General features: G+C 39.4%; 1 protein-coding gene and 1 pseudogene across 1 annotated transcript; one reads left to right on the plus strand and one right to left on the minus strand.

The window, feature by feature from the left end:
• Positions 1 to 2,129: 2,129 nt before the first annotated feature.
• On the minus strand, positions 2,130 to 4,031 carry LOC145537515 (heat shock transcription factor, Y-linked-like). The gene is made up of 2 exons (XM_081568204.1): positions 3,371 to 4,031; positions 2,130 to 2,937 (listed from the first exon to the last, which is right to left on the minus strand). The coding sequence occupies exons 1-2, from the start codon at positions 3,881 to 3,883 to the stop codon at positions 2,527 to 2,529; spliced, it is 924 nt and encodes a 307-aa protein (XP_081424330.1). The 5' UTR covers positions 3,884 to 4,031; the 3' UTR covers positions 2,130 to 2,526.
• Positions 4,032 to 20,851: 16,820 nt separating this feature from the next.
• LOC145537737 (MYND-type zinc finger-containing chromatin reader ZMYND8-like) overlaps positions 20,852 to 27,708 on the plus strand; it is a 41,007-nt pseudogene continuing 34,150 nt past the window's right edge.

Raw genomic sequence — 27,708 nt, forward strand, 5'->3', positions numbered from 1 at the left:
CAACTTTTTCACTCTCCTCCTTCATCTAGAGGCTCTTTAGTTCTTCTTCACTTTCTGCCATAAGGGTGGTGTCATCCGCATATCTGAGGTTATTGATATTTCTCCCGGCAATCTTGATTCCAGCTTGTGTTTCCTCCAGCCCAGCGTTTCTCATGATGTACTCTGAATATAAGTTAAATAAGCAGGGATACAATATACAGCTTTGACCTACTCCTTTTCCTATTTGGAACCAGTCTGTTGTTCCATGTCCAGTTCTAACTGTTGCTTCCTGACCTGCATACAGGTTTCTCAAGAGACAGGTCAGATGGTCTGGTATTCCCATCTCGTTCAGGATATACCACAGTTTATTGTGATCTACACAGTCAAAGGCTTTGGCATAGTCAATAAAGCAGAAATAGATGTTTTTCTGGAACTCTCTTACTTTTTCGATGATCTAGCGGATATTGGCAATTTGATCTCTGGTTCCTCTGCCTTTTCTAAAACCAGCTTGAACATCTGGAATTTCACGGTTCACGTATTGCTGAAGCCTGGCTTGGAGAATTTTGAGCATTACTTTACTAGCATGTGAGATGAGTGCAATTGTGCGGTCGTTTGAGCATGCTTTGGCATTGCCTTTCTTTGGGATTGGAACAAAAACTGACCTTTTCCAGTCCTGTAGCCACTGCTGAGTTTTCCAAATTTGCTGGCATATCGAGTGCAGCACTTTCACAGCATCACCTTTGATGATTTGAAATAGCTCAACTGGAATTCCATCACCTCCACTAGCTTTGTTCGTAGTGATGCTTTCTAAGGCCCACTTGACTTCACATTGCAGGATGTCTGGCTCTAGGTGAGTGATCACACCATCGTGATTATCTGGGTCATGAAGATCTTTTTTGTGCAGTTCTTCTGTGTATTATTGCCACCTCTTCTTAATATCTTCTGCTTCTGTTAGGTCCATACCATTTCTGTCGTTTATCGAGTCTATCTTTGCATGAAATGTTCCTTTGGTATCTCTAATTTCCTTGAAGAGGTCTCTAGTCTTTCCCAATCTATTTTTTTCCTCTATTTGTTTGCACTGATCGCTGAGGAAGGCTTTCTTAGCTCTCCTTGTTATTCTTTGGAACTCTGCATTCACATGAGAATATCTTTCCTTTTCTCCTTTGCTTTTCGCTTCTCTTCTCTTCCCAGCTATCTATAAGGCCTCCTCAGACAGCCATTTTGCTTTTTTTGCATTTCATTTCCATGGGGATTTTCTTGATCCCTGTCTCCTATACAATGTCCTGAACCTGTGCCGTAGTTCTTCAGGCACTCTGTCTATCAGGCCTAGTCCCTTAAATCTATTTGTCACTTCCACTGTATACTCATAAGGGATTTGATCTAGGTCATACCTGAATGGTCTAGTGGTTTTCCCTACTTTCTTTAATTTAAGTCTGAAGTTGGCAATAAGCAGTTCATGATCTGAGCCACAGTCTGCTCCCGGTCTTGTTTTTGCTGACTGTATAGAGCTTCTCCATCTTTGGGTGCAAAGAATATAATCAATCTGATTTCGGTGTTGACCATCTGGTGATGTCCACGTGGAGAGTCTTCTCTTGTGTTGTTGGAATAGGGTGTTTGCTATTACCAGTGCGTTCTCGTTGCAAAACTCTATTAGCCTTTGCCCTGCTTCATTCTGTACTCCAAGGCCAAACTTGCCTGTTTCGCCAGGTGTTTCTTGACTTCCTAGTTTTGCATTCCAGTCCCCTATAATGAAAAGGACATCTTTTTTGAGTGTTAGTTCTAGAAGGTCTTGTTAAGACCCTACCTACACCTTATAGAATATCATGTAAATGTGAATGCACTAAGGTATGTACTGTGTATGTGCACTTTTTAATTTTATTTGTATGTCTTCCTTCACCCGTACCATTCTCATTTAGACACCCATTCATTTCAGCAGGGATGATTTCCCAAATCACTTTACATCCATTACCTCTTTTCCCTTTGTTCTCATTTTCTTGCTTAGAAACAATAGGCTAGGTGCCATTTACCTAGGATGCCTAACGGATGTTTTCTTGAACTGAAGAGTTTATAAAAGAGTGCAGAAAAATAGCCAGACATTGAAATAAAGCCTTAATTTACTCTTCATTGTTTCAAAATAGAAAACAAAACTGTGCAGAGGAACGTGTAACTTTATTGTTCAAATACAAGAATTGTAGGTATTTGTTGACATCTCCCAACGTAAATTTTAATCTTCATTAGGTTCCATAAGCTGATACTTATTTGATAGGTCAGTTTTAATTAGCATGGTTTTCACATAAGGAATATAATTGATGAATTGACTTGAAAGAGCGGAGGTGGGTGTATAAGCGATCATTGGCACTGGGGACCTTGAGTTGCCTCTCTGTTGCTGGTTAGGAAAAGGACTGTCATGGGCTGACATATCGCTATACCTGCCTGGAAATGTAGAAGGCTCCACCATCAGTCCAAAAGAACTGCTCCGAAATGGAGATAGAATGTGGTTCTGAGAAGTAGAGGTAGCGGTAGTAGCAAAGTCCTCAATGTGGCCATTTACTTGAGTGTAGGTGCTATGGGAGTGCCAATAAAAACGCTCAACTGGTTTAAAAGAGCAGGTTGATCTACCACATTCTGTTCTGTTTGTCTAACTGATATTGATGATGGAGAAGATAAGTCACCCGGAGAAAGGGCGCTTGTTTTAGGGACTATCTGGCTGGTATATGTCTTTTGTGTGAAAGGCACACTTAAACTTGTGGAAGCTGAAAATGGACTCTCTCCACTAGTTTCAGGATGAAAACCAGAGTTACGATCATCTATGTTAACCCTTGCTTTTACATGCTTCTTCTTGTAATCTCGAACTAATGAAGATTTTGGAAACACATTGTTAATCCCAACTCTTCTTTTCATTCTTCCTAAAATTTGGGAATAACCTCTTTTGAAATTTGGATTATGGTAGACCTGTACCTAAAATCAAAGGATACAATTATTTCATTTTTTATACACCAAGGTACCCTTGAAAAGCAAAGCTAAACTATAAAAATGTATTCCTTTAATGATACCAATTAAAGAGCATCAAATAAAACGTCTCCATTAGTAGTTTTAACACCTTACATGTTAGAAACAGGTATGCTCCTCAGTTAAAAAAATATGTTGTTATATATACAGTAAATACCACTTAAAGTAACTTGAGGACAAGTATCCGGTTTCAAGTTGCTAGGAGAGTATGTTAAATATCAAATATTTTAACCTCCAGCTGTTCTCAACTTCAAAAAATAAAATGTTTTCAACAATTTTCTATCTCAATTTTAAATTCAGTTTTAGCTATATATGTGAACATGCTTTGTAAGTCACATGAATTAATCTTACATATTACCAATAAGTGGAAATTTTGGAATACCTTGCTCAAAACAGAGACATTGCTTTCTTCTTCCAGAAACTCAGGTAGTGAAGCAGATCTTTGATAAGTTTGTCGCTTTTTACTAAACCCATAAAGGTTAAGCTGGCGAACTAAACTTTTCATACTATCAGTTTTAAATATCCTGAAAGGGACCTTTCTTTCCAAGACTGCTTTCTTAAAGATTTCTTCATTGATCACTATAGAAGTGCCACTCTCATCCCACCAAACAGATTCAAACTGTTCACTTTCAAGTATAGTCCAGAGTTTTTGTGGAAAAGTTAGTGAAAGAAAATCATTCAACTCATTTGTTTCAGAGACAGAAAATATGTAGCATGGCCTTTTTATCCCAACTTCCTCAGACAAAGCCTGAAAAGCATATTCTTCAATCATAGATCTCAAAACTGAGTCCCCAGTTAGTGTGTAATCACACAAAGAAGATCTAATGGAGGTTTTGGAACCAGTTGATTCATCTTTAAGAGGCACATCTTGAATTTCTGAAGGAATATGTGCCATCTCAGAGAAATCTTTTTTCAGATACTTTCCTCATTTGTCTGATTTTACACACTCCAACTTCAAATGCTGCTTGGCTGGCATACAGAGATAAACTCTCTAGACCATCAACATGGTTCTCAAGGTCAAAAAGCTGCGACATCACAAAGTCACTGGTCTCCTAGCAACTGAAGGGTAGCTCTGACATCATAAAGTCACTGGTCTTCTCACAATTGAAGGGCAATGTTCAACCAGTGTTTACTTCTACATCAACTTAAAATAAAGGTTGCTTACATAAATAGTAACCAAAAACATGAAACCTGTAAAATGTCATTCCTAAAGTATTTTTACACAGAAAAATCACATCAATAAATCTACTTAGTTCCTGAAATAAAAGTGATTGATCACCCTTCTATACACATTCTTAACATTCAGACTGTTACCAAACCAAACATGGGTCTGCTCACTTTGATGCAATAATGTCAATCAACTGACTGTGGGGTTCAGTGAAAGCAAGTGTACTGTTTTTTGTATGACCTTGAAGAGAAGTGTTTATATTACTGCGAGTAAAATAGGAACTTAAATTAAGAGTAATTTTACTCTTATTTTTTTCAAAATAGAAATTGGCAATATGAAGATGAATATGTAACTTTATTCTTCAAATAAGAGAATTGTAGGAATTTGTTGACATCTCCCAGCATTAATTTTACACTTCAATATCCTCTATAATCTGACACCTATTTGGTAGATGAGTTGTCTTAGGACAGTTTTCAAATAATGAAGATGGTTGATGAGTGGATCTTGAAAGAGAAGCAGCAGATGTATCAGGGATCTTTGGCACTGGGAAAAATAAATTGTCTGACTATTGTAGTTTAGGAAAAGGATGGTCATGGGCTGACATATTACCATACAAACCTGTAAAGGTAGAAGGCTAGATCCTCAGCCCAAACTAACTGTTCTGTAATGGAGATATGTTATGGTACAGAGAAATAGAAGTAGACATAGCTGGAAAATTTTCACTGGAGACATTTGATTTAGTGTAGTGGCTATGTGTAGTCCCGTGACAAATGATCAACCTAGATTGTTGGATGGGGAGGGAGATGGGAGGGTATTCCCAAAGGGAAGGGATATATGTGCCTGTATGTTTGATTTATTTTGAATTCTGACAGAATACAGAAAAATTCTGTAAAATTATTCTTCAATTAAAACAACAACAACAACTAAAGCAGCACCAGATTGCTGTATCACAATATGCTTCTGTGTCCTAACTGATATTTATGATGGAGAAGAGAAATCACTTCAAGTTCGGGCACTTGTATCAGGAGCTCTCTGGATGGTAGAAGGCTTTCATAGGAATGGCACACTTAAACTTGTTCAGGCTGAAAATATACACTGTCCTCTAGTTTCAGGATGAAAGTCAGAGTTTTGATCATCCACATTACCCCTTGCTTTAACATGCTTCTTATAATCTCAGACTAATGAAGATAATGTAGAGACATTTTTATTCCCAACTCTTCTTTTCATTCTTACTAAATTTGAGGATTACCTCATTCAAAATTTCGATTATGATAGAATGCAACTAACATCAAAGGAAAACATTTATCTAGTAAATTTTTAAACACAGGTAAATCAGAAAAACTAAGAAAAATCGATTCCTTTAATCATAAGAAGTTAATAGCATCAAATAACCCCCTGTATTAGTATTTTTAAAAACTTACATAACAGTAAAAATTATTCTCCTCAAGTAAAATATGTTACAAATCTCCAGTAAATACAACTTTAAATGGCTTCATACTTGTGTCTTGTTCGAAGTTTTTCTGTCTCTCTCTCTTTTTTTTTTTTGTGTGAAAATGTAATTTCAAGCCTGTTTATTAAGCTGGCAAAACAATTGCCACACCCAAGAGAGTAAATGAACTATTTGGTATAAGTTTCAGGCTGAACAATTTCGGTCCTCTTGCTCAAGGCTATGCCATTACCTTGCTCATCTTCTGTTATTCTTTCTATAATAAGAGCTGGATTTCGAATATCTGATGAGACCTGCAGCCATAAAATTGCGACTGTAAAGTGTTTAAAGATATTGTTCTAAGAAAGCAGCTGCTATCTTTACATTGGATAAAATTTTAAAAATTAAAGTTCCAGTAGCAAAGGAACATATCTGAACAATATTCCTAGTGGTCAACTACTTAAATTTGGGATACAGCTACTACCTTTTTTTAGAAAAATATATTACCCTTGAATGGGTAAAATAGATGCAAAATGCACAGTGCATAGGTCATAATCAGGCTACTCTAAATAGCCTAACAATGAAAGTCAATGTTGTATACATCAGAATATCTTCCCCATACCTCAATAGGTAAAATTTTATTTCATCACTAACTTTTTGTTCCAAATATTACAATAGAAAGCATGGATGAATCAGATTTCTGTCCCTTCATACCATGGTGGTTCAGCTGCCTGCCCCCTCTCCATGTCATATCTTCTTGGTATTGTCATCCTTTGCATTTGCCTAGTTTCCATATTAGGGGGGGGAAAAAGAAAAACCCGATATCTTGAACAGTCTTAAGACATTACGTTAATGTCAAAGTATTTCACAGGTTGGGTATTTTATCAACATTTCACCAAGTTTTCACAGAATCATAGTAAACACGATTTCAGTAGGAAAATTAAAATCATCAGTATTACATAAAATGAGTAGCTATTGTGTTAGAAAACATGTAGAGAGTAATTTCTTATCTTAAACACTGAGGGAAAACAAAGTTACAAGAAAACAATAGTTGTCACTAATTATACAGAAACATTTGCTAAACAGTACATTTGAATAGTCAGTATTACAAGAAATAAGATCATGGCGTCTGTTCCCACTAGTTCAAGGCAAATAAAACGGGAACATGCAGAAAAAAATGAGAGATTTCACTTTCTGTGGCTCTAAATTCATTGCAAATGGTGACGACAACCTTAAAATTACAAGACAGTTGCTTCTTGACAGAAAAGCTGTGACAAATTTAGAATTTTTTAAAAAAAACTAAGACATGATTTGGCCAGTAGAGGCCAATAGAGTCACAACCACTGTCTTTCCAAAGACATGTACAGGTGTGAGAACACCAAAGTATTGTTTATTTTCAACTACTCTGCTGTGGTGGCCTAGTGAGAGTTCCTTGGACTGCAGGAAGATCAATCCAGTGAGTCTTAAGTTGATCAGCACTGAAGATTCATTGAAAGGTCTGATGCTGAAAATAAAGCTCCAAACCTTGTCCATCTGAGGCAAAGAGCTGATGCATTAGAATAGACACTGATCTTTAGAAAATGTTGAAAGCAGGAGGAGCAATAGGTAAGAAAGGATGAGACATTTGGAGAGCATCAGCGATTCATAGGACGTGATCTTGGGAAGTCTATGGGAGATGGTGAGGGACAGAGACGCCTGATGTGTTACAGTCCAAGGGGACACAAAGAGTCAAAGATGACTTAGTGGCTGAAGAACAGCAACACTTCAGTTAATAAAATGGCACTTGCATATTGAAGTTTGATTCCAAAATATCAGAGGAATAGGAGACAAAGACCACTCTCTCCCCAATGAGTTCATCTAAAGATCAACTACACATGGAAGAACTTTCAGAAAACAAATTGTGAACACGGTTGACTGGCCCAAGATACCGAGAAAGTCAAACATGTCTTTTCAAAAGGAGGTAGACAAAATAAAAGAGGTATAAAAAGAGACAAAGTATTTAGGGGCTGAGGCTGGTCTTGGAGAGGATGTTGTAAAAGAGTAGTAAACCCTCTGAGAACAGTGACAGTGGAGAACTCTGGGATCACATAGAGCAACATAATCAAGGGAAAGAAAAACAAAAACACATGTCCTTAAGTGAAACTACCAGCAGAGAAGAAGCTCAGATGCTCCTGTCCACTGTCATTGAGGTGGACCTGGGAGGGATATCTGGGCTGTATCATCTTCCCTATGGTAAAGACCCAGCTTTAATGCTCTGAGGACAATCTGACAGAGGTGAGGTGATGTAGCAACCTAAACCATGGATATACTAGAGACAAAAATGCAAAAAGGGGCCGTTCTTGAGAGAAGTCTCGAAGGCCACATAGAGAAAACTGACACACTCACAGCACAAATATTACACATTACAGATATCAAAGGTGTGTAGCATACTTAACATTTATGGCCCTTTTCTCCACGGAGGCAGAGAGGAATGTTTGGACCAGTGAGAAAAGAAAGCAAGATGCTGCTGTTGTATTAGCCTCTGAGAAAACATCTCCCTCCAAGATCTGAGCAGGCTACCAGTTGCTAATCATGTCTTCATGCATTCATGTACAGTTTACATAGGAGAGAAGGGTCAGAGCCTGAGTTCAGCACCCCTCCAGAGACACACACTCTTGCAATTTGTCCTGATGGCAAAGCCAATAATAAAGAAAAGTTACATGTCTCTAAATCAGTTTAGTTCAGCTCAGTCACTCACTCATGTATGACTTTTGCAACTGCATGAGTCGCAGCATGCCAGGCCTTTCTGTCCAACACCAACCATGATTCAAAATCATGTCCTTCTAGTCAGTGATACCATCTAGCCATCTCATCCTCTGTCTTCCCCTTCTTCTCATGCCCTCAATCCTTCCCAGCATCAGGGTCTTTTCCAGTGAGTCAACTATTCGCATGAGGTTGCCAAACTATTGGAGATTCTGCTTCAACATCAGTTCTTCCAAAGAATATCCAGCACTGATCTCCTTTAGGATGGACTGATTGGACCTTCTTGCCATCCAAGGGACTCTCAAGAGTCTTCTCCAACACCACAGTTCAAAAGCAATTCTTCAGCGCTGAGGCTTCTTCACCGTCCAACTCTCACATCCATACATGACCACTGGAAAAACCATAGCCTTGACTAGACGGACCTTTGTTGGCAAAGTAATATCTCTGCTTTTCAATATGCTATCTAGTTTGGTTACAATCTTCCTTCCACGAAGTAAGCCTCTTCTAATTTCATGGCTGGATTCACCATAGCAGTGATTTTGGAGCCCAAAATGATAACGTCTGACACAGTTTGCACGGTTTCCCCATATATTTCCCGTGAAGTGATGGGACCAGATATCATGATCTTAGTTTTCTGATTGTTGAGCTTTAAGCCAACTTTTTCACTCTCTTCTTTCACTTTCGTCCAGAGGCTCTTTCGTTCTTCTTTGCTTTCTTCCATAATAAAAGTTGCATGTCTCTAAATCAGTTCCGTTAAGCTCAGTCCCTCAGTCGTGTCTGACTTTTGCAACCATTTGAATTGCAGCACGCCAGGCCTTCCTGTCCATCACCAACTTCTGGAGCTTATCCAAACTCATCTCCTTCGAGTCAGTGAAACCATCCAGCCATCGCATCCTCTGTCGTCCCCTTCTCCTCCTGTACCCCAATCCTTCCCAGCATCAGGGTCTTTTCCAATGAGGCAAATCTTCTCATGAGGTCACCAAACTATTGCAGAATCAGCTTCAACATCAGTCCTTCCAATGAACACCCAGGACTGATGGCCTTTAGGATGGACTGGTTGGACCTTCTTGCAGTCCAAGGGACTCTCAAGAGTCTTCTCCAACACCACAGTTCCAAAAGCATCAATTCTTGAGTGCTCAGCGTTCTTCACTTTCCAACTCTCACATCCATACATGACTACTGGAAAAACCATAGCCCAGACTAGACGGACTTTGTTGGCAAAACGATGTCTCTGCTTTTTAATATTCTATCTTGATTGGTCATAACTTTCCTTCCAAGGAGTAAGGGTCTTTTAATTGCATGGCTGCTAAATAGCCTGGAGTTAAAACTCCCCGTAATGTCCTCTAAACCATTCAATGAAAAACAAAGAACTGTCTCACCTGAAAGAAACATAGACATTAAGGCTGTTATACCCAGCTCCAAGTGGGTCTAGCCTCTGGCCGATCTCCAGAATTCCTTGCTCCAGCCATTTAAGAGATGTCTACTCAAAACAACCTTGGAGAAGAACAGGCCCCCTTAAGAGAGTAGCTTTCCACATATATGCCTATATATACTTACTCTTTTCTTGGATTAGTGCAGCAGCTCATTTATCTTACTGCTGCCCCTTTTTGCCTCATTAAAGGTGACCTGTTCCTATGAAGTGCCAGTCTCATTATTTTTCTGAACCTCACCTTCTCTAACTCCCTTACCCTAAAAACAAACCGAGTGGCTGGGACATGATAGATACTTAAGATGCATGGCCTATATTGGACAGTGCCTTGCCTGCCACCCAATTGCCTGAGAAACTTGGACCTGGGAGGGAAAGAAAGCACATAGTTGAATGTGGTCAGTGCCCTTGCACACCACCCGAGAACTTGAGTGGCTTAGACTTGGGACATGCGTGAAACAGAGGGCCCACTTTGGACAGTGACCTCGCGGATCACCTGGGAACCTGAGCAAGGTGGACCCAGAAAGTACATGTCACATTAGTCAATAGCAAGCCCACTTTGGTGGCCCATCCACCTTAAGCACCCCACATAACCCAGTGGTATTTGTTTTCAGTGTCCTCCCCGTCTCCACCAGCACCACCACTGCACCGCTGAGCAAGTGAGGTCGAATAACAGCCTTCTGTCCCCTCGTGTGATGGTGCAAACTACTGCTGCTGCTTCTGCTAAGTCGCTTCAGTGTTGTCCAACTCTGTGTGACTCCATAGACAGCAGCCCATCAGGTTCCCCCGCCTCTGGGTTTCTCCAGGCAAGAACACAGGAGTGGGTTGCCATTTCCTTCTCCAGGTGCAAACTAGTCATAAGTAAATTAGTCATGAAAGACAGCTGCAAACTGAAGAAGTAAGAATAATCAAAGAAGGGCGAAGTACCCCAAAAGTTACAGGTGCAACAAATGGAAGCACTGAAGTTAATGCAGAAACTGTGTAATCCAGAGACAACAATAGCTTTTGACAACAAGTAGAAGGAGGACAAAGAGGCTATCTGACACTGGTCTGACACAACAAAGCTCAGAGCAACTTTAGAGAAATTGTTAGACTATTCTCTATTATTTTCATGTTTTGTTGTTGTTGTTGCTCTTTATCATTCCCTTTACTTTCATTTCTATACACTACATTATAATTTTGAGAATGACTTTGGCTTCCATCTTTCTTCCAGTATTTATAGTAGTTTAAATTCTATTCTAGGTACTTAATCTTTGCTTTTTGATTTTTTTAAATCAATGATTATACCTTTAGGAATTTGATCTTTAGAACTGATTTCCATTTACGGATTTAATTCCTGAGTTGACTGTACTCTTCCATTTTTACTCTCCCTTTTCTCCTCTTAGAAATCTTTATCTCCCTCCTCAACTTGTTCTGCTCTGTATAATTCTATGAATCCCTTTGACTGTTTTTGGCTATGGAGAACTGCTTCACCATCAACCTTGGGTTTTATCTTCTGTTCTGTGGATGCAGAATTCTTGATGCTACTGTAACTCAGGGACCAAAACCCAGAGGCCACGAGGTCAATTCCAGATCTTTAGATCATTTTTGAACCTCTGACATCAGTGAACATTAAACGAGAAATGCATCCAAAAGTTCCCACGCCTACATGGAAATCAAGCCCTAAGCTGAAGCCAGTAATTTCAGTGCACGACAACCCACAGGTATTCTTCAGCAAAGCTGAAACACAAAAATAAATATTACAAAAGGTGCTGCATGAAGCCATATCAAAGTCACAGACACCACAAAGCACATTATAGGACAATTGATTGCACTTCAGAGAGAAGTGATCAAGCTCCACCTGACAGACCACAGGAACAAGATCCCCCAAGAATTAAACCTTGACAACTTACAGGTCCAATCCCACCCACAAAGATCAGCTGCCACAGCAAAGTGGAGTCATAGCCCTCCAGCCTGCAGAAAGGGGACCCAAACCACAGGATCTAAACAAAATGAAATGGGAGAGAGATATGCAGCCGGTGAAGGAACATGATAAAAACCCACCAAAATAAACAAAGGAAGAGGAGATAGGAAGTCTTCCTGAAAAGGAGCTCAGAATAATGATAGTAAAGATGACCAAAAGCTTGAACGCTAAATGGAGTCACCAGTAATTAGAACTGGGGGCCCACACTGAGAAGAAATAAACATATTTACCATGGATCTATAACGAATAAAGAAAAGTCAAGCAGTAATGGTCAGTGCAAAAATGGAGATTAACAACACCCTGGAAGGAACCAACAGTAGAATAACTGAGAGAGAGAAAGAACTATTAAGCTGGAGGTAGAAAAGAGGAAATAAACGAAACACAGTGTGGTGTGCAAAAAAAAAAAAAAAGAAAGAAAAGGAAACAGGAAAAGCTCTGTGCATTCTGTGAAAATATTAAATCCTACGATGAGAATTGTAGGTCTCCAAATGGAGAAGACTAAAAAAAAAAGAAAAAAAAAGGGGGGAGAGGTTGCTCCATGAGAAAATTCTTGAAGAGATAAAAGTAAAGAACCTTCATTAAATGGAGAAAGAAATAGCTCCCTCAGTCCCAACACACCAGAGAGTCCCACATAGGATGAATCCAAACTGAAACACCCCACAACAAATATTTTAATTAAACACAGAAGATTTAAACACACACACACAAACAAAAGCAAACATCAAGTACCACGAGAAGAAAGACATAAATATTATACATTTGGATCCCCATAAGGATAGCTGCTGATCTTTCAGTAGAAATTCTTTTGTCCAATAGAGGATGGTAGCACATTCTCAAAATGATGAATGAGCCAAATATAAAACCAACAAGGATCTCATTCAGATATGAAGGAGAAATTGAATGATTTAATCCAAAACTGCACACATTCATTAACATGAATTTGCTAAACTGTTAAGGATGCTGTTAAATTGGGGCCCTGGGTTCATATGTCATCAGATTTGGAAATCTCAAGTACAGCCATGAGATTGGAAAAGGTCAGTTTTTATTCCAACACCAAAGAAGGGTAAAGCTAGAGTGTTCAAACAAGCATGCACTCTTGCTCCTTTCACATGCTAGCTAGGTAATACTCAAAATTTGTAGGCAGTACATAAACCACAAAATCCCACATGTGAAAGCTAAATTTGGAAACAATAGATGAGCCAGAGAACAATTTGGGAACATTCATTGGCTTCTAGAGGAAACAACGGGATTTCAGAAAAGCATTTACTTCTGCTTCAGTGATTCCACCAAAGACATTAGCTGAGTGTGTCACAGTAAACTGTGGACAGTTTGAAAGAGACAGGAGTCACAGACAATCTTACCTCTCACCTGAGAAACGTGAACTTAGGTCAAGATGGAAGAATTGGAAAAAGACATGGAACAATTGACTAGTTTAAACCTGGGAAAAGATAGTGACAGAACTGATGATTATCACTCTGCTTATGTGAAATATATGCAGACTATACTATTCAAAATGCCGGGCTGGATGAATAATAAGCTGAAATCAAGGTTTCTGCGATAAGCTTTAACAACCTTACATATTCAGATGGGAACACTGTAGGAAGAGAAAGTGAAGAGGAACTAAAGAGTGTCTTGATGAGGATAAATGAGGAAAGTGAAAAACTTTGCTGAAAACTCAACATTCAAAAAGCCAAAACCAGGGAATCTGGTCCCATCACTACTTGGCAAATAGAAGAGAAAAACGTGGAATCAGTGACAGACTTAATTTTGGGGGCTCCAAAAATCACAGTGAATGGAGACTGCAGTCATCAAATTAACAGATACTTGCTTCTTGGAGGAAAAGCAATGAAAAACCTAGACTTTTTTTTGTTAAAAAGTGGTGCTGGGAAAACTGGTCAACCACTTGTAAAAGAATGAAACTAGAACACTTCCTAACGCCGTACACAAAAATAAACTCAAAATGGATTAAAGATCTAAACGTAAGACCAGAAACTATAAAACTCCTAGAGGAAAACATAGGCAAAACACTCTCCGACGTAAATCACAGCAGGATCCTCCATGAACCACCTCCCAGAATATTGGAAATAAAAGCAAAAATAAACAAATGGGACCTAATTAAAATGGAAAGCTTTTGCACAACAAAGGAAACTATAAGCAAGGTGAAAAGACAGCCTTCAGAATGGGAGAAAATAATAGCAAACGAAGCAACAGACAAACAATTAATCTCCAAAATATACAAGCAACTTCTGCAGCTGAATTCCAGAAAAATAAACGACCCAATCAAAAAATGGGCCAAAGAACTAAACAGACATTTCTCCAAAGAAGACATACAGATGGCTAACAAACACATGAAAAGATGCTCAACATCACTCATTATTAGAGAAATGCAAATCAAAACCACAATGAGGTATCATTTCACACCAGTCAGAATGGCTGCTATCCAAAAGTCTACAAGCAATAAATGCTGGAGAGGGTGTGGAGAAAAGGGAACCCTCTTACACTGTTGGTGGGAAAGCAAACTAGTACAGCCACTATGGAGAACAGTGTGGAGATTCCTTAAAAAACTGGGACTAGAACTGCCATATGATCCAGCAATCCCACTGCTGGGCATATACACCGAGGAAACCAGAATTGAAAGAGACGCGTGTACCCCAATGTTCATCGCAGCACTGTTTACAATAGCCAGGACATGGAAGCAACCTAGATGTCCATCAGCAGACGAATGGATAAGGAAGCTGTGGTACATATACACAATGGAATATTACTCAGCCATTAAAAAAATACATTTGAATCGGTTCTACTGAGATGGATGAAACTGGAGCCCATTATACTGAGTGAAGTAAGCCAGAAAGAAAAACAACAATACAGTATACTAATGCATATATATGGAATTTGAAAGATGGTAACGATAACCCTATATGCGAGACAGAATAAGAGACACAGATGCATGGAACAATTGTATGGACTCTGAGGGAGAAGGTGAGGGTGGGACGTTCTGGGAGAATAGCATTGAAACATGTATATTATCATATGTGAAACAGAACACCATTCCATGTTCGATGCATGTGACAAGGGCTCAGGGCCGGGGCAATGGGATGATCCAGAAGGATGGGATGGGGAGGGAGGTGGGTGGGGGGTCCAGGAAGGGGAACACATGTAAACCCATGGCTGATTCATGTCAATGTATGGCAAAAACTATTACAATATTGTAAAGTAATTAGCCCCCAACTAAAATAAATAAATTTATATAAAAAAAAAAAAAGACATATAGGAATAGAGCAAAGGTGTAATGTGTCAAGATATGTGAGGATGTAGCCAGGTTTCCCTAGGTTGGATGATTGAGGCATAATTTGATAATATGTGCCAATTTGATATTATTCAGGAGTGCATAGAAGCAGAGGCTTGTCAACTTGAGATATCTTGATGCCAATATCCATGCCTTTTTTTTTAATAAATTTATTTATTTTAGTTGGGAGCTAATTACTTTGCAATATTGTAGTAATTTTTGCCATACATTGACATGGATCAGCCATGGGTTTACATGTGTTCCCCATCCTGAACCCCCCTCCCACCTCCCTCCCCATACCATCCCTCTGGGTCATCCCATTGCCCCATCCCTGAGCATTTGTCTCATGCATCGAACATGGAATGGTGTTCTGTTTCACATATGACAATATACATGATTCAATGCTATTGTTCCAGAACTTCCCACCCTCACCTTCTTCCTCAGAGTCCATAAGACTGTTCTATGCATCTGTGTCTCTTATTTTGTCTCGCATATAGGGTTATCATTACCATCTTTCAAATTCCATAAATATGCATTAGTATACTGTATTGGTGTTTTTCTTTCTGGCTTACTATCCATACCTTTTATTAGCTATCCCAAAGGACTATAGAGATTAATCCTGTTATCTTTCGGAAGGACCTTTCACTCAAGGTAGAATATGAAAAGAAGCTGAAAGGGAGTCAGAAGGAATAGTCTGTAGAAGGCAATTAAATCGAAGATGCAATCACGTTTATGTAGATTCTGCTCAAAGCATGCACTTTTGCCTACATATCACGATGCCTGAAATCTAAACTGAGGCTATTTTACTTAGTGCTTGAAATGATAATTAAGGACACCAATTTCAGTGACTCAGATTTGCTGCAAAATGCTTAATTCTCTAATGCATAATATTCTGACCTGCATTTTAAAGACAATTTTCAGTGCAAGAAGAAGAATGTGCTCCTGTGAACAACTCCCTTATCTACGCAAAGATTCCCCAGACCTCACTGTGCATTAGCTGTAAGAATGAGAATGATGACCTTAACTTGGTGTTGCCCTATGTGGAGTAGCAAACAAACATACGGACATGACTCGATGTTGCCACCACTGCCTAAGGGAATGGCTACAAGTGAGATCGCCCACAGTTCTAAATAGAGTTCATAAGAGTCTGGGTAGCACAGGCCAGCAAGCAGATACTCTGCTCAGAGTATTTCATTGCACAATATATTAAGCAGCAGCCATTGATTTTGGGCCACGCTTTCTCCATGATTTTGCTAGATGATTAAACTGAATGCTAACATTTTGTTTTATATTTATGTATAATTCCTATTGAATTTTATGGAAGTGCAGGCTGAAGCAACATGCTTAGAATGAGTTCTAATAGACTGTAAATTTCTTGAGAAGATACAATCATTCTATAATTTGAATTATCTCATTTGCCTTGCACATAAATATAATACATATTTGATAAAGCAAAAAATTCTCAGTCAATTATAAGGGTCATTTATAGCAATACTGGAGGATATGGGATGTTGTTGAGTAATGAATATATCTTTTGATTGGTTATTACACTTCTTTACTGCTAACCCAGAAAGTACTTAAAATACTTCATTTGGCAGGCACTATATGTTTGCTGATGTGCAAGATACATAAGGAAATGTGTGTAAATACATAGAAGGCCTGATATCTGTGCTTACTTTGGTAGGTAGGCTAACAGGTGCCTTCCAACTGCAAGAAAAGGTTGAAGCAAAGTGGTGAGAAAGGGCTTAACATGACTGGAAGTAGTTTGCCTTCTGCAGCTACGGAAGGACAGTGAAAGAGGCATTTAATGAAGCTACTAAAGCAAGCAGATATTAGGTCTTCCAAGAATATCTGAACCAAGCTGAAGTGTTGCATTCCACAGAAGGATGTAAGTCTGTCTTTGCAGGAACAGGCAAGAAACATCAAAATATACATTTGGAAAAATAATGTGAAATCCTGTTGGTAGGAAATAAACATATGCATCAAAGACAGAAGAGCAAAAGTGACCGTTTATAATACCATTTGTAAAATATCTATTTTGTGCTATGTTACAATTTTTCACTCTGTCATCTTCTCTCTGATATTATCATCCTGATCACGATTACTGAGCAGGCTACACCACATATATTTTCAAGTGTGAAACATACTTTTTAATGGAGAAACCTCATGTCTAACTTTTTTCTTTTAAGTGAGAGACTAGGATGCAGCTGAGACAGCAGTAAGATACATACTGTGCATTTGCTTTTTCTCAGATAGATTTGTATCTCTGCTTTCTCCCATACCATCCTAATTTTGATATCCATTCAGATCAGCCTGAGTGATTTCAAAAGTCACTTTATCCATGACTTCTTTGCCTTTTGCTTTCATTTCCTTTTTTTTTTCAAACAATTGATTATATATAATTTACATAGGATGCTTATCAAAAAGTTCCTGGAAGTAAAGTGTTTATATTAAAATGCAGTCCAATAGCCAGATATTGAAGGAAAGTGTAATTTTACTCTTATTAAAAAAAAACTAAGATGAGCATATATCTTATTGTTGAAATAAGAGATGTAAGAATTTATTAACGTGTACCAGCATTAATTTCACTCTTCATTACCCTGCATAATCTGACACTTGTTTGTTAGATCATTGTAATTTGCATAATTTTCATATAAGAAAGACAGTTGATGAGTTAACCTTGAAAGAGAGGCAGCAGATGTATCGGCGATCATTGGCGCTGGGAACCATGAATTTCCTGTATGTTCCAGCTTAGAGAAAGGACCATAATGTGCTGACATATCTCTGTACCTAACTGGAAAGTTAGACATCTCAATCATTAGTCCACAATAACTGCTCTGTCATGGAGATAAGATGTGGTACTGTGACATAGAGGTAGTCATAGTAGCAAACTTCTCAATATGATCATTTGTTTGATGTAGCTGTTATGTGAGTGTTGATAGAAAAATGTTCAAGTGATTGAAAACCATAGGTTGATCTATCACAGTTTGCTCTGGTGGCCTAACTGATATTGATGATGGAGAAGAAAAATCCCTTTGATTTGGGGCACGTGTATTACCAATCATCTGGCTAGTAGAAGGTTTTAGTATGAAAGGTACACTTAAACTTGTTGAGGCTGAAAATACACTCCTCTAGTTTCAGAAGGAAAAGCAGAGGAAAACTAGATTGTGACAATCCACATTGTCCCTTGCTTTAACATGCTTCTTCTTGTCATCATTTATTATAATGAAGATAGTGGAGAGATATTTTTAATTCCAGTTTATTGTTTTCATTCTTACAAAAAGCTGAGGATAGCCTCGTTTAAAATTCAGATTATGATAAAACTGTTTCTAAATCCCAAGAAGAAAATTAGTGAGTTTATAAAGCACGGTAAAATGAAAAAGCATAGCTCAAATATAAAACCGATTCATTTAAGCATACAAAGTTATTAGCAACTAAACACCTCCATTAGCAGTTTTAAATACATACATATTCGAATTTATTGTGTTCCACAAGTAAAAATATATTGTATAGTAACAGTAAATAACACTTTCAGTGGCTCCAGGATTTCTTTCCAGTTGAAACTTGCTAGGAAATTTTTGAAATTGCAAATGTTTCAACCAATTCTTTCTGCATAAATGCATCTAAGGATCATTGGCACATGGAACAACTTCCATAGAACAACTTGTTAACTCTGTTGCCTGGCCCTTCAACTCAGTTCAGTTCAGTTCATTTCAGTTGCTCAGTCGTGTCCGACTCTTTGCGACTGCATGAACCACAGCATGCCAGGCCTCCCTGTCCATCAACAACTCCCAGAATTTACCCAAACTCATGTCTATTGAGTCAGTGATGCCATCCAGCCATTTCGTCCTCTGTCGTCCCCTTCTCCTCTTGCCCACAATCCTTCCCAGCATTAGGATCTTTTCTAATAAGTCAGTTCTTTGCAAGAAAGTATTGGAGTTTCAGCTTCAGCATCAGTCCTTCCAATGAACACCCAGGGCTGATCTCCTTTAGCATGGACTGGTTAGTTCTCCTTGCAGTCCAAGGGACTTTCAAGAGTCTTCTCCAAGAACATAGTTTAAAAACATCAAGTCTCCGGTGCTCAGCTTACTTCACAGTCCAGCTCTCACATCCATACGTGACTACTGGAAAAACCATAGCATTGACTGAATGGACTTTGTTAGCAAAGTAATTTCCCTGATTTTTATTTTATTTTATTTTTTAAAATTAGTTTATTTATCTATTTTTTAACTTTTCAATATTGTATTTGTTTTGCCTTACATTGACATGTATCCACCATGGATGTACATGTGTTCCCCTTCCAGAATCCCCCTCCCGCCTCCCTCACCATCCCATCCCTCTGCGTCATCCTGGTGCACCAGTCCCTTGTACTCTGTAATATGCTATCTAGGTTGGTCATAACTTTCCTTCCAAGGAGTAAATGACTTTTAATTTCATGGCTCCAACCACAATCTGTAGTAATTTTGGAGCCCAAAAATACAATGTTTGACACTGTTTCCACTGTTTCTCCATCTATTTGCCATGAACTGATAGAACCAGTTGCCATGATCTTAGTTTTTCTGAATGTTGAGCTTTAAGCCAACTTTTTAACTCTTCTCTCTCACTTTCATCTAGAGGCACTTTAAGTCTTCTTCACTTTCTGCCATAATGGTGGTGTCATCTACGTATCTGTTGTTATTGATAATTCTCCCAGCAGTCTTGTTTCCAGCTTGTGCTTCGTGAGAGCCCAGCGTTTCTAATGATGTACTCTGCATGTAAGTTTTATAAGTAGGGCCAATATACAGCCTTGAATTTTTCCTTTCCCTATTTGGAACCAGTCTGTTGTTCCATGTCCAGTTCTAACTGCTGCTTCCTGACCTACATACAGGTTTCTCAAGAGCCAGGTCAGGTGGTCTGGTATGCCCATCTCTTTTAGACATTTCAACAGCTTACTGTGACCCATACAGTCAAAGGCTTTGGCATAGTCAATAACGCAGAAATAGATGGGTTTTTTGTGTGTTTGTTTCTGGAACTCTCTTGCGTTTTTTGATGATCCACCGGATATGTTGGTAATTTGATCTCTGGTTCCTCTGCCTTTTCTAAAACCAGCTTGAACATCTGGAAGTTTATGGTTCATGTATTGCTGAAGCCTGGCTTGGAGAATTTTGAACATTACTTTACTAGCATGTGAGATGAGTGCAATTGTGCGGTAGATTGTGCAGTCTTTGGCACTGCCTTTCCTTGGGATTGGAAGAAAATTGACCTTTTCCAGCCCTGTGGCTGCTGCTGAGTTTTCCAAATTTGCAGGCATATTGAGTGCAGCACTTTCACAGTATCATCTTTCAGGATTTGAAATAGCCCAACTGGAATTTCACCACCTAGATGTCCAGAAAGGCAAACAAATTTCTTCAAGAGGTGGAAGGACAAACTATAAGAAACATAAACAGAGATAAATTACTCTGGGGATGGATTCCCATTTTGTAGAGGGAATCGTAAAGGAGGAGAAGCTTGCACACAATAGGAAACCCTCTCACATCGATGTCAATGGGGAGCTTGTGAGCGCAGAGGGCAGCCTACCTGGGGAGAACAAAACAAAAACAAAAACACAGACTATATCCTTAAATGCAATTATCCACAAAGAAGTGACTCAGAAACTCCTGTACACGATCATTTAATGGGTCTTAAAAGGTAGGCCCAGACCATATCATCTACCCCACGGTAAAGGCCAGCCTTTAATGTCTTGAGGACAATTTGACAGAGCAAAGGTGGTATAGCAACCTAAACTGTGGGGAAACTAGAGATAAAAATTATGGGGAAAAAAAAAAAAAAACTTTCTTCCAAAAAGGCTGTAAGGCCACATAGTGAATGCTGTCATGCTCACAAAACAAGCATTTACACACTGGAAAATACACAAGGAGACCACATCAGCCACCTTTTACGACCTTTTTGCCAGGGAGGCAGAGTGCAATGTGTGTGACAGCAAGAGGCAGAAGCCAAGGCGCTGCTCATATCTCAGCCACAGAGACGACATCTCCCACCAAGCTCTGAATAGGCTGCCGATTGTTCACCGTGTCTTCCTGGGTTCATGGACAGTTCACATTGGCCAGCAGCCTCACAGCCTGAGATCGGCTCCATTCTGGAGACAAGTGGCACACCTGCAACCGTGCCCTTTTGGCACAGCTAGCAAAGAGAGTGCCTGGGACCATACAGGTGAGTAAGATGCATAGCCCATCTGGGACAGTGCCTTGCTCACCACCCACTCACTTGATCCTCACGGACCTTGCCAGGGGACAAAGCACATAGACAATCAAAATCAGTTGCCTTGCAGAAAACCTGAGAAACTGAGTTGCTTAGACCTGGAAAGTGTATGAAATGCAGGGCTCGTTTGGTTCAGTGGACCTGTGGAACAGCCAGGTACCTGAACAGAGTGGATCAAGAAACTACATGACACCTTTGGAAATGGTAAGCCCACAGTGGTCCATCCATTCAAAAATCCACAGATATCTCAGTGGTAATTGTTTTCAATGTTCCCATTCTCACCACCAAACCACTGAGCATGTGAGCTTGAATGGGGGTCGCTGCTCCCTCACCTCAGGGTGGAAAATCAACACAGAATTGACTTGCAAACAAAGGAAGTGAAATTAAATGAAGAAGGGTAAAATACCCCAGAAGTAACATGTGCAACAGATTAAAACTCAGCAGCTAATATGGAGATTGTTCAGTTGAGGGTCAATCGTAGCCATTCATGACAAGTAGAATCTGGAACAAGTGACTATCTGACACTGAACTGCATCACATAACAAACAACTCAAAGGAAGTACCTAGACCTCTCTTTAAATTATGCTTATTATCATTTTTAAGTTTGTTTTCATTATTATTTCCTTAACTTTCATTTCTATATTTTGTCCACGTTATGCAAAGGGCTGACTCATTTGAAAAGACCCTGATGCTGGGAAAGATTGAAGGTGAGAGGAGAAGGGTACGAAGGGGAGGAGATGATTTGATGGCATCACCGACTCAATGGACATGAGTTTGAGTACTCTCCAGGAACTGGTGAGACACAGCAAGGCCTAGTATACTGCAGTCCATGCGGTTGCAAATGACTGAATAACTGAAGTGAAGTGAAATGAATGATTGCCTTTCTAATAATAATAATAATAATACTAAGCAAACCTATTTATTAAAATATTTCATATATATACATTTCATATATAGTAAGGTAGAAAACAACTGTGATCTGGGAGTCTACTCTCTTTCTAAGCTCTTAATTTGTTTTTAAATTTGCTATCAATGATATAACCTTAGGAATCTAACCTTTAGGATCTGTTTTAATTTATGTTTTTTAATCCCGAGTTGACTGCTGTATCCCACTTTGATTCTCCATTTTCTTCTCCCAGACACCTCTATATCTCCGCTCTGTGTATTTCTGTGAATCCTATTTTTTACTTCTGACTATGGAGAGTTGCTTCACCATTAACCTTGATTTTTATTTTCAGTTTTGTATGCACACAGAATTCTTGATGATACTGTAATCAATTCAGTTGCTCAGTCATGCCCAACTCTTTGCCCACAAATCCTTCCCAGGATAAGGGTCTTTTCAATTGATTCAGCTCTTTGCATCAGGTGGCCGAAGTCTTGGAGTTTCAGCTTCCACATCAGTCCTTCCAATGAACACTCAGGAGTGATTGGCTTTAGGATGGACTGGCTGGATCTCTTTGCAATCCAAGGGACTCTCAAGAGTCTTCTCCAACAACACAGATCAAAAGAATCAATTCTTTGATAAATACGGGGAGCCCAGCTCCTCATTTACCCAGAGACTTCATTCTTTGTCATCCTAATCTCAAGCTCACATTAGAAAGAAAGGGAAAATAGGAACTTCCTTGGTACCTGCAGGTACAGACATTAACACTCCATATTCCAAATGCAGGGAGCCCAGGTTTGATCTCTAGTCAGGGAACTAGATTCCACATGCCACAACTAAGGGTTCACATGCCACCAAGGAAGGTCAAAGATCCTGCGTCTCACAAATAAGACCCTGCCTAGCCAAATAAATATTTATAGAATGGGAAAATAGAAGACAGACAGATACTCCAGGTGGTGTGCTGTATCTCCTTTTGGCTCCTTGCATCTATCTGAGGAATAGGGACTGATTAGTCTTGCACATGAACGTGCATCTTATTGCTCAGGTAGGGTGCCAACTCCTCCTCACACTGACTGTGGGCAAAGGCCTCTACTTAATGACTCAGGTCCAAAGTTCCCACCTGTCCCTACCACCAACTCAACCCCCATGTCTGCTGTGGGTCTTTGTTTGACCAAGCTGGCCCAGATTCCCAAGGATCCATGAGCTTGCATTTCTTGAATTCCTTCCCCTCTTCCTCTGCTGTCACCTCTAGTGACCCCCAAACCATAGCAAGGGGACAAAATGGTGGAAGCAGCAAAGTCCCAGAAAACAGTGAGAGACTATGCAGACAGGAAACATTGTCTTTCACCCTGACATCACCTCCGATAGACCCGAATGCTCTTGGGCTCTGATAAGGGGTGCCAAGTTCCTCTGACTGATCCCTGAAAGCAGGTCAGAAAGGATGTGGGATCCCTCAAGGATCACTCAGGAACAAAGATGAGCCACCTCTGAGTTAGTTCCACTGGCTCTGAGCTCACTGCTGACTTCTCCCATCTCTTTGCTATCCCTACCCAGAACGTCACCTCCATCCACCAACCTGGTACAAAGACCAAGGTACAGACTGAGTGCTGGAATGCAGGGCTCCTCCAAAGCCTTCATTCTCCCCCTTAACATGACCCTTGCATGTTGCCCTGCACCCAAGAAGCCGGGGGGGAGTGATGCTCATAATTCCACACACCAGAGACTTACCATTTTAAGGGGCCACAGGCAGTCACCCCAAATCCCCACCCAACCCACTTACTCATAGGAGACTGGAGGCCCAAATTGCTCTAACTTCATTTTTCACCATAATGAGGCAAGATTAGGAAGGGCCTTGTCCCAAGGACACACTTGGGGTCGACCACCAGGGAGAATCCAAAAGTGAGCTTTCAAAGTAAACTGGGACAGCAATCTTGTCATTAAAGAAATAGCTCTAAAAATTCTCACGCGAGTGTGCACGTGTGCATTCATGTGCTTGTCTGTTGTGTGTGTACCTGCTGATCTGGGGCCCTTCAGAGAGACTCTCAGGGCCAGGACTGAAGATGCTTGCAAGGAGAATGGCTGAATGTGCAGCTACTTTAGAAGGGGAAGAATGTGCATTCAATTTTACTGGAGAGGCCTCTTACAAACTGAACAGACAGCATGAAAGAGGGATAAATGAACGACTGAGTGACTGAACTGAACTGAACTGATGATGATAAGGATCTCTTTCATTTGATGTTAGTTCCACAAGGTCTTGTAAGTTTTCATGAGAACTGATTATTTCAGCTTCTTCAGCCTCTGCATTTGTGGGATAGACTTTTATATTTCACGTAAAAAAAAAAAATCTTGGCAGAGACCTAATCCATGAGATAATGAACTTTTTATATCTCATTTAGGAAAATCTGGGTCACGATTTTTCTACATGAGATATTCAGTTCTTTATATTTCATGAATGACAATCTAGGCACTGATTTTCCTACAGGAAATATGGATTTCTCTACTTTCGCATTTGAAACTCGAGGCACAGAGCACTTTCCCCTGAAATATGAAATTCTTGTATTTCACATAGAATTGGCAATAAATAAGATCACGTTTTGTAACATGAAATATGCAATTTTTCATATTTCTCATCTGAAAACCTGTGTGCTGACATTGCTTCGCTTCAGTTCAGTTCATTTCAGTGGCTCAGTCGTGTCCGACTCTCTGCGACCCCACGAATTGCAGCACGCCAGGCCTCTCTGTCCATCACCAACTCTCGGAGTCTACCCAAACACATTTTCATCAAGTCGGTGATGCCATCCAACCATCTCATCCTCTGTCGTCCACTTCTCCTTCTGCGCCCAATCCTACCCAGCATTAGGGTCTTTTCCAATGAGTCAACCCTTCGCATGAGGTGGCCAAAGTATTGGAGCTTCAGCTTCAACATCAGACCTTCCAATGAACACCCAGGATTGATCTCTTTTAGGATGGATTGATTGGATCTCCTTGCAGTCCAAGAAACTCTCAAGAGTCTTCTCCAACACCACAGTTCAAAAGCATCAGTTCTGCGGTGCTCAGCTTTCTTCACCGTCCAACTCTCACATCCATACATGACCACTGGAAAAACCATAGTCTTGACTAGATGGACATTTGTTGGCAAAGTAATGTCTCTGCTTTTAAACATGCTATCTAGGTTGGCCATAACCTTCCTTCCAAGGAGTAAGCGTCTTTTAATTTCATGGCTGCAGTCACCATCAGCAGTGATTCTGGAGCCAAAAAAAGTAAAGTCTGACACTGTTTCCCCATCTATTTCCCATGGAGTGATGGGAGCAAATGCCATGATCTTAGTTTTCTGAACTTTGAGCTTTAAACCAACTTTTTCACTCTCCTCTTTCACCTTCATCAAAAGGCTCTTTAGTTCTTCTTCACTTTCTGCCATAAGGGTGGTGTCATCTGCATATCTGAGGTTATTGATATTTCTCCCGGCAATCTTGATTCCAGCTTGTGTTTCTTCCAGCCCAGCGTTTCTCATGATGTACTCTGCAGAGAAGTTAAATAAGCAGGGGGACAATATACAGCCTTGACGTACTCCTTTTCCTATTTGGAACCAGTCTGTTGTTCCATGTCCAGTTCTAACTGTTGCTTCCTGACCTGCATACAGGTTTCTCAAGAGACAGGTCAGATGGTCTGGTATTCCCATCTCTTTCAGAATGTTGCACAGTTTATTGTGATCCACACAGTCAAAGGCTTTGGCATAGTCAATAAAGCAGAAATAGATGTTTTTCTGGAACTCTCTTGCTTTTTCGATGATCCAGTGGATATTGGCTTTGCTTCATGAGCTACAAAATACTGTATATTTAACAATTGAAACACTTGGCATCGATTTTCCTAAAGAAATGTAGAAATTTCTATTTCATATATGAAGTGGTTTTCATGCTTGAGGTGTGAAACTCTCTGTATTTCACCCAAGAAAACTTGCATGAAGCTCTTCAGTATGAAATATGGAATTCTGTATATTTTGCATTGGAAAATCTGGGGACATATTTTCTCATGTGAGATACAAAATGTCAGTTATTCACATGTGAATATTTGTGTCAGATTTTGACATATAAAATATGCAATTTTCCGTGATTCAGAAATTGATATCTGGGCCAGGCAGTCAAATATAGAATCAACTATATTTCATATATGAAAATCTGGCCACAGATTTCCCTATTGAAGTTTGGAATTCTCTGGATTTCACTTCTGAAAATCTGCGTGAAGGCTGCCTTGCATGATATATGGAATAATCTATATTTCACACATGAGAATCTGGGTGCCAATATTTCTACATGAATTGCATAAATAACTAGAGTGACATTTGTATTTCTAGGTTTTGATTTTCCCATATGAAAAATGCACCTCTGTATATGTCACATATGAGACTCTGGAAGCCATTTTTTTTTCAGCGTAATATATGAAATTCTCTGTATTTTATTTATGAATATCTGCATGTCTGTATTACTACAAGAAGTTTTGAAATTCTGTGTATTTCACATCAGAAAATCTGGGCATCCATTTTCCTATATTAAATATGAATTTCACAAATTTTCCAACATCTACATCACAGCACAGTTTTCATTACATAAAATAGGGACTTATTTATATTTCACATCTGAAAATCAGGGTGCAGATTTTCCTGCATGAATGATGGCATTATCTCTGTTTCTCACGTGAAAATCTGGGCACCAATTTCTTTTTTGTTGTTTGTTTGGTTGGTTTTTGCTCACAATAAACATTTTAACAGAAATAGATGCATTGTTTCATTAAAAAAATGTGAAAGATTATGTCTAAGTAGATGTAAAGACTGGAAGGAAATCTACTCCATCTTTTCAGTAGTCAAAAAACAAACAAACAAAGAAACAAACAAAAAAAACCTGATGCCTAGTCCAAACTGAAGCGGCAGAATGGCACGAAGTTCAGTTCCCAAGACTTGTTAGTTCTAGGGCATTCTTTTTTTTTTTTCTTTTTGACGAAAATGTAAGTAGTTTATTTTCAGGTAACTTTTATTTTTTTAATATAAATTTATTTATTTTAATTGGGCGCTAATTACTTTACAATATCTAAGTGGTTTCTGAATACATTGACATGAATCTGCCACGGGTGCACATGTGTTCCCCATCCTGAGGCCCCTTCACTCCTCCCTCCCCATCCCATCCTTCTGGGTCCTCCCAGTGCACCAGCCCCGAGCACCTTGTCTCATGCATCAAATCTGGCCTGGCATATGATATGATATGGCATATGATCTGGGTTGACATATGATAATATACATGTTTCAAGGTCATTCTCCCAAATCATTCCACCCTTGCAATCTCCCACAGAGTCCAATAATCTGTTCTATACATCTGTGTCTGTTTTGCTGTCCTGCATATAGGGTTATCGCTAGCATCTTTCTAAATTCCATATATATGTGTTAGTATACTGTATTGGTGTTTTGCTTTCTGATTTACTTCACTCTGTATAATAGGCTCCGGTTTAATCCACCTCGTTAGAAGGGATTCAAATGCATTCATTTTAATGGCTGAGTAATATTCCATTGTGTATATGTATCACAGATTTCTTATCCATTCG

Source organism: Giraffa tippelskirchi, chromosome Y (assembly GCF_054371585.1).
Source record: "Giraffa tippelskirchi isolate mGirTip1 chromosome Y, T2T-mGirTip1v1.2.pri, whole genome shotgun sequence".
In the NCBI taxonomy this organism is placed as follows: Eukaryota; Metazoa; Chordata; class Mammalia; order Artiodactyla; family Giraffidae; genus Giraffa; species Giraffa tippelskirchi.